At 34.0% G+C, this 11,111-nt stretch overlaps 1 protein-coding gene across 5 annotated transcripts in view; it reads right to left on the bottom strand.

Annotated features, from left to right (window-relative positions):
- Positions 1-484: 484 nt before the first annotated feature.
- The window catches only part of POLK (DNA polymerase kappa), a 38,470-nt gene continuing 27,843 nt past the window's right edge, over positions 485-11,111 (bottom strand). For 4 of the 5 annotated variants that reach the window (XM_014252378.2, XM_014252379.2, XM_014252381.2 and 1 more), the window contains 6 exons: positions 8,438-8,470; positions 6,608-6,704; positions 5,206-5,377; positions 3,435-4,388; positions 2,266-2,317; positions 485-2,118 (listed from right to left, as the gene is read on the bottom strand). In XM_014252378.2, coding sequence (XP_014107853.1) covers positions 2,034-2,118; positions 2,266-2,317; positions 3,435-4,388; positions 5,206-5,377; positions 6,608-6,704; positions 8,438-8,470 — 1,393 coding nt within the window. In that variant the 3' untranslated portion in view covers positions 485-2,033. Of the gene's footprint in view, positions 2,119-2,265; positions 2,318-2,345; positions 2,474-3,434; positions 4,389-5,205; positions 5,378-6,607; positions 6,705-8,437; positions 8,471-11,111 lie in introns of those variants that run through there. The other variant, XM_014252380.2, reaches the window with a different exon arrangement.

Genomic DNA, 11,111 nt, shown 5'->3' with positions numbered 1-11,111 from the left:
AAGGAGGGAGGGATGCAGGAGAGGTGTTTTTAAGGTCTTATTTTACTTCTTATCCTGCTCTCATTTTTTTTAGTGAAAAATTCAATTAATATCTCTAATTAGAGCCTGCTTAGCCCATGATGTTATTTCATGAGTGATCTCTCCCAGTCCTTACCTCAACCCATGAACCCTTCATTATATTTTCTCTCCCCTGTCCAGCTACAGAGGTGAGTGGGAGAGCATCTTTGGTGGCTGCCTGGCATCCAGCCAAGGTCAACCCACTATGGAATCATAATAAATAATTTACAATCACACTATGAGTTTATTTTCACTTTAATGCTGAATAACTCTATGACACTTCCTCTTTAAACAGATGGCAAGGAAACTTTTGATGATAAGCCAACTAACTTACTATTTTCAAGCACTTAACAGGAGCCTACTTTTTGCTGTGTAATGCTTATGTAAAAATAGACGTTTTAAAGATTTACACACAATCACAAGGTAATACTTAGATTCTGTGCTTTATTGAATCAGAAATACAAACAGAAAAAAAACGGGATAGGTGTTCACTTTCTAAACAGCAATGGCAGCCTTATGTTCCTTCAGTTGCTCTTATGTCTTTCCTACCAAAAGTTCCCATGTTAGTCAACAGAACAGCTTATGCTGAGTGCTCACTGACCAGGTTTAGAAAAAGTTGACTGAATCAATTTACCATCTGAAATAATCCAGATGATTTGGTTCAAAGCAGATAACGGAGCATTAACATGAATTCAAATGACAGAACTGTTGGTATGGTGCCATCTGACAAACAAACAGTTAAGCAGGTAGAGATGGTATAATCATTCCAGCAATTCTGGGAACAGGAAAACATATTCTGAACTGTGCTGGAGAATCTAAGACATATCATGTTGGCTTAAAAAGCAAGCAAATCCCAATACAGTTGAACAACAAAATCCATGTTTTTACAGCAGACTCTTCTTTAAAAGACTTTGCATTTAAAAAGCAATTTATATTCCATACAGGGCTTGGCACTGTTTGTATAACTTCTAAGGAATATGTTATTATAATAAATTATTTGTCTGATAAATATTTAATTATAATAAAATGTATTTAAACAATTTAGTGTGAACAGAAAAAATCTAAACAGACCATTTTAAATATTTGCGCTTAACTTCCTCTTTCTACCTATGTACTGATAGAATACACTTTATTCAGAAAAACAAAATAATTTTAAAAGAGAAAGACAGCTAAACAATAAGACAGTTCACTATCTTGTATTTGCACATAATTGATTATTATTGCACCATGGAACCTTTTATTTAGCATAAATTTAGTGCTACTCACTGGTAACAATTTCAAAGTGTAAAGAATCTCTTTGGAAAGGCCAAAGGTCAAACAGCATTTGTCTGAATATCCTGGAGGAATCCTCCTTTCAATCAACAGATTTTTTAACATTTTTTAAGTGAGCTGTTGTGTATCTCACCACAATGAGTCCTTCCGATCTGTCAATCAACTCTTACTGAAGTAATTTTCAGTAACAGCAATGAAAGCTTGATAGTCCTCTAAGTTCTTGTTCTTATTCTGTGTAACTGCAAGACTAATACATTTTTGTGTTCACTACAAAGACAGACATTTGTTTGTGAAGTCAAGCAACTCAAATCTTCTTTGTTATCATACAGTTAATCTCACAATTTTATTTTTACAATAAAATCAACAGAGAAGATAGAAGTTCAGGTGTGGGAATAAGGCCTTCAGCAAGTACAATGGGGCACCCTAGCTAATAATTCCTGTGTTCTAGGGAGCTAAATCAAAGTGCTAGCAAATTCTGATTCTTGGTAACAAGTAGAAAAATAAGTATTATTCACCAAAGAAGAGAAAAGAAAAATCCCCTTCATTTTACCTCTTCTTCTATCTCAGACATCATGTTCTTGTTATACAGATATGTAATGGTTCCAAAATTACAGGCACCTGAATTTAGCCTACTGCCAATGCTAAATTAACTTGCAGTCATAAAACTCTATGAAACGCTTCATATAGAACATGTTGCTAGACAGTTACTTAAAAAACATTTTGATTGTATGTTTGGAATTGCTTGACTTGGCCTTTTTTGATACCGACTCTGAAGCTGTTAGTCCAGACCTAAGGTTAAACAAAGGGGAAGAAACCAAAACAGTAAGAGGTTAAAATATATAATGCATACCAACACCAGTTTTACAACACTGAAATTTTTCTAAACTTCATTATTTTAAAACAAGTTGTATACTCAAACTTCCAGAAAACACTCACCTTTTTGTTCCTTGTGATGGATTTGTGCATTGCTGTCCTCTGCTTAAACCTCCTTAAAAGTAATTGAAAGCAACAAAAAATAATTACTTCAATAAAGAAAGAATGCTCCAGAAATTATATACATGGAAGAACTTTTTTAAAATTTTATCTGTCTCAAGAAGTAGATAATATTTTATTACCTGCAGCTTGAGTACTGTAGTTTATATTACTGCTTGTAAAAGAGAAAACCAAAAAGTTGTTAGGTTATTGAATTATAAGGGATTACTTTGAACCTTGTAACAGTTTTCAGAAATATTTCAGCATAATGTTGATTTTCAACATGGTAGTTGAAAATTATGTTTTTAATTTTTTTATCCTGCAGGGGGCAAAAAGGAAACTTCACCTAAAGTAAGTCTTCAATTTAAATTAAAGCCTGCTTGCACATGTAATAGCAATATCACTTTGAAAATTTTCTTGTAAAATATTCTTACTGTAAGTCTTAATCGTATTCTGAAACATCTAACACACTAGCATTTTAATTTCCTTTTATAAGTTTCCCAAAATAGATTAGGGACTACTTTAGGCAGATAACTTAACTACCTGCACATGCACTCTAATGTGGCTGAATATAAACTCTTTGTCAAAAAGAGTAACTACTTCAGAAAACATGAATGATACTGCTGTGGCATGTTACAGGTGCAGTTATGTGATATATTTTATTAGCTATAAAAAACAGACTTGGAAGTTTCTTCCTTTAAGCTTTAGTTCTCGTCTCCCTATTTTTGCCAGCACATGACATAATGGAGCCTTTCTGTTAACTTAATCTGAAACAATCCAGGTTGAAGATGCTTTCATTGATCCTTACTTCAATCTCACTGGTTTTACAAACACCCTTCTGAATATGGCTGGGTGTAACTAACATACAGTTTCCAGAAATGAACAGTATATCCTATGTCACCATTGTGGCAAATGAGAGGGCACTGACAAACTAACATCACATTCATAAATCTAGTTTGTCATGAAAATCAATTTGATATTTTTTAAATAAAGATGTTCACTCCTGTATAGGCCTTACTTAAATCAGCTTGTTGAGAAAAAAACTTCAAAGTCCCAAAAAGTTTAAAGTATACCATTGCCAAAGTATCCTATTTGCAAAAGCAGACAATTTGAATAACCAACTATGTACTTACCAGAGAAAACTCTGTTTGAGTTTTCCATATTGTAAGTCTTAGTAGGAAAATCGTCTTTTTCTGTCAGCTCCTGGATAAGGCCTTTATTTAAGCAGACATCCACATGTCTGTTAAATGACACAAGATCGGTGGTTTTCTGCTCTGAATTACAAACTGGGCAAACAAGAACACTGTCTTCTTTGGCTTCAAAGAAACAGGATGAACTAGTTCCTTCTGCATGTTTGGTCTTGTCAAAATGGTCTTGTGATACTCTTTTGGGGAAGAGACATTGTTTCATACACATATTTCTAGCAATGTCACTGAGACTGCTAGGCTGTTGTTTTCCAGGAGATTTATCAGGTATTACCTGACCAAATTTTTCTGTGCCACCATTAGCAGAGCTGTCAGATACAACTGCAGATTGGTCTGTTCCTGATAATTGATCCGTTTTATTTTTTTGACATTTATCAACATACTCATTTTTAAATTGTGGAACAAAGTTAGGGATATTTTCTCTTGAACTGTCATTCTTGAATATTTCCACAGCATCTTCAACACACATCCCATTGAGGCACTCATCAATGTGTTTATTAAGTTCTTCCAAATTTTTGCTGCTTTGCGTCTCAAAGCAAACAGGACAGGTAAAGATCTTACAAACATTAGAATTCTGTAAATTTGTGACTTCCTTTGTTTCTTCCACTAAATTTGCCGATGATTTATCATCATGAAAGAGCTGCTTACCTCTGCTTTCATTTGGAGAAATATTCTCACTGTTTAGTTTTCTTGCTGCTCGCTTTTGATCAAAAAAACTCCCTCTAAATGGGGCTTCTGAATTTTTTGTGAAATAGTCTTGGTTGGACTTCTCTGGTTGAAGCCTAAGGAAACCAATTTCTTTTCCTGATTTTAAGAAACTTGTAATGCTTTTTTGTTGGTATTTCTTTTCTTCTTCAGTTAGAAATCCTGATACTCTTACACCTAATGATGAAAAACAAACTTACAATAATGATTTTATGAAAGCTTGATACTAACTCCTAATTAACACCTTTTGAGGTACATATTCACTCAATAGAGTCACAATTTATTTCTAAAAAGATGCTGGACTACCTCCAAATGCATCAAAATGTCAATACAATTTTATCAGACCCAAGCACTAGTCCAACCACATCAATTTTAATATGTTGTTTAACTGATTGCATTATAACACAAAGCTATAAATATAGTTACACAGTATTCAGTCTGAACGTTTTGCATGAACTTTACCCATCAAAATATATTTTTCTTCAGCACTTTCTAATATCTTAGATAAGTAAATTTTATATATCACTAAATGTTTCAAGCAGAATGCATAAGCACCTGAAACACACATCTTGGGGTCAAAACACAGAGTTTACTGTGTCAGAAATGTTTGCATCTCCTGCAGAACACTGCTTTCAGATCTGTAAGCACTTCTGTTGTTGTGGTGCAAAGCAGATTTAAAAGTTCTTTTTAAGCAGCAGAATTAAGCGCTGCTGTGAGTCAAGATTCTACTGTCATGATGATGTGATTGTTGTTGCATAAAAAAAGTACAACCTCAAATAGTAAAATTTCCTAAGTCACCATTCAGCACTCATTAGTGAAACTTCCTAAGTTACTCATTCAGCACAGATCTGTTGCACTTTGCAAAAACTACCAGGGTCATAGAAAAAGGATAAATGCATTTATACCACTTTTACTTTAAAGTAGGGTGTATTATTTCAAAACAGTGTAAGATATCCTAACTCTGGAAAGGAAGAATGAGTTTGAAATATCTTACCCATAAGTCTTATCCGTAGAGGGTGAGGAGCAACACTATCAATTTCTGTTCCTAACAAATCTTTAGCAACAGTAAATATTTCCTCCTCTGTAGAAACAGAAGACAGAACAGTTGAAGCTCTTGTTTTAACTTCGAAGTTCACATTCTTAAGCTTCAATGTAACAGTTCTACCCTAGGAAAAAAAACACAATTAAAAGAAAGTTAAAAATGTATGTCATATATGGCACAGAAACAATTATTAGCTAGCATCTATATAAGGGCTCTTAAGCTATAGCCAAGACTGCACTTATCTGTGAACGGCAAGGGGCACTCCCAATAGTTTGTCTGCAAGATTCTGTACTTGCTTCTAAAATTCTGCCAGAGTTCAATTTTCTGAATTGGGTCATTTGACTGTGGTTCTCAGCCAGCCATCTGCCACCAGTGCATGTTTAATTGAGTTCATGTTTTGGCTATGGGCACAACTTCTATCCTACCTAAAAAAATTATTTCCTCATCTGGAAATTTTCACTGCCAGGTATCCTAACTATTAAGAACACAAAAGTGATATCCCATTAGATTCACACATAAAGCTTACTTCCTCCTGCATAGTGCTTTCATAGCCACACACAATATTTGTGTTTGGCACAGATATTTCCCTGGCAGCATCTCCCAAACCATTTGTGTGATTTATCATGTCCATACAAATGTAAATAACTAGCACTCTCCTTGTTCTGGTGCTTTTGTAATTTATCTGTTTGTCCTCCTTAACTGATCATCTCCCTTTCAACCTGTCATCTCTTGAGACAATCTTTTAAGCTGAAGAAGATTAAAAACAATTCTTATAGATCTTAAATGCTATGCCTTGCTTTACCATAAGACCTTCAAAGAAAATATGAACTGTTCTTTCAAAGTAATGAATAGGCATCTGGGGAGAAGGACTAAAGGGACTGTTTCTACTATTGATATCATTGAACGGCGTGAATAACTTGTCAGCAAGTTTAGCACACGTCAAGTTCTTAAACTACGAAATTGGCTATTGACTGGATCCTGTATGTATACAGGAAAGAAACAGTGCTTTAAATACATTAGTATGACACAATTGACCAAAGCATGGCTTATAGACTACCAGCTCTATTATTCCCTTACAAACATTGCTTTCAGCATAAAATGTTTACGTGCCAAACAACTCAATTTTTCATGTTTCAAAACTTGATTTCATTTTTATCCCACATGTATTGCTAGAAAGCCACCCACACAACAGTAGTGCTACCTTAGTCATTCTAAACACCTACAAATTAAAGAATGTAGACTTCTGAAGATAGATTGCATGGTCTGATGGTGCTGAAAGCATCTATACTAAAGCCGCATAGAATTGTTGGAGTGCAAAGCGTCTTTTTGCAAGCAACCTGAATAACACAAATACCTTAAGTCCTTCTTTCTGTAAGTCTTGAGCAAGGTCTCTGCAGAGCTCTCGACACAAACTGTACTGGTCTTCTGCTGTGTTTATTTCACTGAATGTTCTAAGACAAAAATATGATCTTTTTCAGTATGAATCCTACAGTATATTCAGTATCTGCAATCTAAAAGTTTTTACACAATTAAACAATAATATAATCAGAAGAATGTTATAAAGTTTCAAAATCTTACTTCAAGAAACAATGATTACTAATAGGAATATTTTGTTTGCAGAATGTTTTAAAGGCACTTCAAATAATGAAGTAATTTGGCTTTCAATTTTTCATGCACTATTTGAAAATGATTCAGATTTAATGTCATTAATACTTAAGTATTTGCAAGACAGAATACTAACAGTAAGTGAATTCATAGAGCCAGCCAAGTTATTTGTATTTAATCTCCTTTGTACATACTGTATAATATCAGCAGAAAGCCAGGAGCTGGAAGTCAAGATCAGAGCCAAGTATGAGAAATAAATAATGCAGATGCTAAGAAAAAGATGCCAACTAGGATAATTATGTCTAGCCTCAGAGGAGGAAAAGCTATCTCACTGCCAAAAATGTTGCCAACTTCCTTTGCTAGAGCTTCTTAGGAAAGAAATTACAGTGATATCTTTTTGTTGTACATTTGTTTTTCAGTAATAACATCACAGGAAAAGCAACCTTCAGTTAGTCAAGGTTTTAGGAGAAATGGAAAGCAAAACTTACAGCACATGCTTTGCAAAGGTTTCACAGATACATTGTTTCATGTAAACCTTTATATTTATAAATGTAAGGTCAATAAAATTACAATGGATTTTGCACCTCTAAGCTATAGTCAGGTTTACCTGATTGTACTGAAAAGACATCTATTATAATTCACATTCCCCTAAGAATGTTTTCATGCTACCAAACTAATCAGAAGAGTACGTCATTGTGGGTCCCACACCACTACTCAAGGAGCAACTCATGCCTTTCAGACAACACTACAGTGATTGAGAGGTTCTAAAAGTCCAAGGCTTGGAAGGGACAAGATAGAGATAATGCTATTTCAGGGTTGTCTCTTCCCCCATATAAACTAGTTTCATGATGTCAGAAGCCTGTGGATATTTCTTGTCTAAAACTGTTCCCTTTGAGGAAAAAAAAGACAGAAAAAAACCAGCACAGAAAGGTACTATAAAAATGTCCAGAATATCTGTCTGATTGCAAGGCAGCACAATAATAAAGCCATAAATTTTTCAGCTGTGATAGAACCAAAATCATATCAGGCTTATTTAAACTGCCCACAACTATTAAGTCACAAAATTACAGGAGTAAGCATCTTTTCTTAACAACTTTTCTAAGAAAACACATGATGACAGGGATAAGTATTACAATGCTTGACAGATTCTCCCGGCAGAACTATTTTTTAAAAAATTAAATACCTTGTTAAGGAACATCACACTGGTAAAAATTTTAGTTAGGAAATACATGTGACTGCAGGCTACTATTGACATTAAGCTCAAACAGATGAAAAAAATTCAAGCCCTTATATATCTCCACCTTATCTTATGGCTTAAAGATCACTTTGATGCATTAAAGGCCCTAGCAGAATTGGATGATAAGAGAACAAACAAACTGACAAAAGTACCTCCATGGAGTTCTGGAGCCAAGGACAAAAAGTAGTGCAAGGTTAAATCTGATTTAGTGAGCTTGTTGTACATGTGGGTTTTTAAATAAATACACAATGAAATTATATGACTAATATAATCAGTACACATCGCTTGGTATTTAATGCTTCCAATTATTACAGTATTTTTTTCAATAATAAAAAAGCATACCTCTCAGTGCTCATACTTTTTCTTTCTCCATCCCTTTAAAGAGAAAAAAAAAAATCATACTTTCTTGATGTAGAAATGTTGTTTTTCCAATAAACTCAGAGTCAACCGATCATGCTCAAATAACTAACAGCAGTCTTTTATGTAAAATCTGGATGTTAACTTCTACAAATATTTTACAAAGTTTAACCAAGTGCAAGAAGAATTAAAAAAAAACCCTGTAGATTAAGTGAAGACATGGATCAGTCATAGATGGTTTTTAAAAAAAGGAAAACAAGTTTAAAAAACCAACCAAACAAAATATTCCCTCAAACACACACCTCTTATATCAGAGGCAGCCTGATTTAAAAAGAAAACAAACTACAAATCCTATGCCGTCTCAGTGATAACTGTGAAGCACGGCTATTAGAATCCTGTATATACATGTATATTTGAATATTTTCTTTATCTGAGGATCTAAAGAAATAGTTGCTTTCAGTCTAAATGACTGTTCAGCTTAAAGGTGATGTGCTTTTTTTGTTTGTTGCTTTCTTTTTTTTCCAGTGTTATTTGAGTATACTTTAACAACTTTTTTGCATAAAGAGATCCCTCAGAGCAATTTAATTTCAGGTCATTCTTCTGTTTTTAAGTATTGGAAATAACAGACTTGGTATTGTCAAATTTTCTTAAAAGAAGATAGTCAGACACAATAAGATGAACTATCTACTGAAGACCCAGGTGTTTACATATTAAATGCTTGCCTTCTGTCTTGGGTTGCAATGCAAGATGTAACCAAAAAACTATGTATTTTATTACTATCTGTTGAGACCAGGTAGGGCAGTGTTCTTTATCTCTTCCACCACCCATCCTCCCTCCAGGGAGATATCTTCTGCTAATGGGCCATTGAGTCTCATTACATGACTGATAAAATTACATCATCCCACTGGAAGATCCTCCACCCTGACAGAGGAGTCAAACATCTAAACCTGGTTATCTTTGGAGACTGGGAACACCACAGCAGCCTTTCTCCACTGAATTCCCAGGGTGAGATACCAGCATCTGCAACTACACCACCGGACCTTCAGAGGAAAATGATGTCATTCTACGAGGTCATTACTTCAACAGAACCACATCTGTCACTCCAGGACTGCAGCCAGCATTTAATTGGACTGCTACCAACACCCTGGCCAACAGGGTGTCAGGTTATATTCTGACAGTGGGTTGTTGTTTTTTTTTGGTTTTTGTTTTGTTTTTTTTAATTGTTGTTTTTATTTTTTTTGTACTACTGCATTTTTATTTTAATTTTCTAAGTAAATAACTGTTACTTGTATTCCCCTACCTTTTCCTGAGAACCCCCGATTTCAAGATTATAATAATTCAGAAAGAAGGGGGGCCATGGTTTACATTTTTCCATTTCAAGGGAGGTTTCTGCCTTCCTTAACAGATACCTGCCTTTTCAAACCAAGACACTTTCTCAGCACTAAAATCACTGAAACCAAATTGGTGGTGAAAAAAAAAGGTAAAATTCTTAGACATTACAACCATTAAAACACCTAACTAGGGTGAAAAAGAAGAAAGAGCACATCACTTAGAAAAAGACTATCCAAGGTCTGTTCATATATTAACAGAAAAAAAAATTTGAAAACTGTGTTTTATCTTTTGTCATGTCACCTTCACCAAGTCAGTCCTATCACATATTTTTTAAAATATTTTTTGTACTCTGAATAGAAAAAAACACAACACAAAAATTTGTGCTAGCACATTACTGGGCTTCAAACTGCTAACTACATATATTATTTAGTAGTCAAATGGAAAAAAAGGGAAGATTACTGTCAGAGAAGTTGCAGACATACATAATATAGAATAGGTCTTTCAGAGGTGCATAAGACATTCTGGAACTTATAATAAAATCGAATCATTGTCACGCTATTTTAAAATAGAATTTGAGTAATTTGGAAAGGAATATTTTTTAAAAAGGAATCAATACTATTAAGGCTCTTAGTTACATAAACGGTAAAACACTATGTTTCAGGTTATTTTAAAGAACATGTTTGTTTCCAGGACAGGCTTAGAAATGACAAATATTGTTGAAAAGATAAGTGCACTACTAAGACTGACTTCACCCATCCTAAAAAGGAGGCTAAAAGCCATTAAAGTACAGTGAATCTTAAAAGAACATATACTAAGAAGGATATAATAATCTTCAGTTCTACTCCAAAGTCACAAGTCGCTATCACTTGATAGTACAAGTACATAATCCTCATAAAAGACACAGAAACTGACAATTTACCAACAGAGATCAAATACCTTTGTGATTTTCATTATAGTCCAATAATCATAAACACCAATGAATGTGCATTGTTTTTGAAGAAAAGGGAGTCTACAAATCTGCTTAGGACATTTCAGTTATGTTCAGCTATTTCGATAATTATAATATTATCCTGCCTTGATTTCTTGACATACACTCAAGTACAACTTCCCTAACAAGACTTTTTGGATTTCATATTTAGACATGGCTGTATAAATCTTTGTTTTTTCATGTTTGGCTACTGCATCTTAGACATAAGTATAAAAATAACAGGCATCACACATTTTTTAAAATGTATTAAACAAGAATATTTCCATAATATTTGCCAATTAAATAATATGTTCAGTATGTAATATACACAAGGAAACATTCAGAAAATGTTAACACAGA

Source organism: Pseudopodoces humilis, chromosome 4 (assembly GCF_049639895.1).
Source record: "Pseudopodoces humilis isolate 2021_Gansu_Grassland_sample_001 chromosome 4, ASM4963989v1, whole genome shotgun sequence".
In the NCBI taxonomy this organism is placed as follows: Eukaryota; Metazoa; Chordata; class Aves; order Passeriformes; family Paridae; genus Pseudopodoces; species Pseudopodoces humilis.
This window is presented reverse-complemented; position numbering and strand designations above follow the sequence as displayed.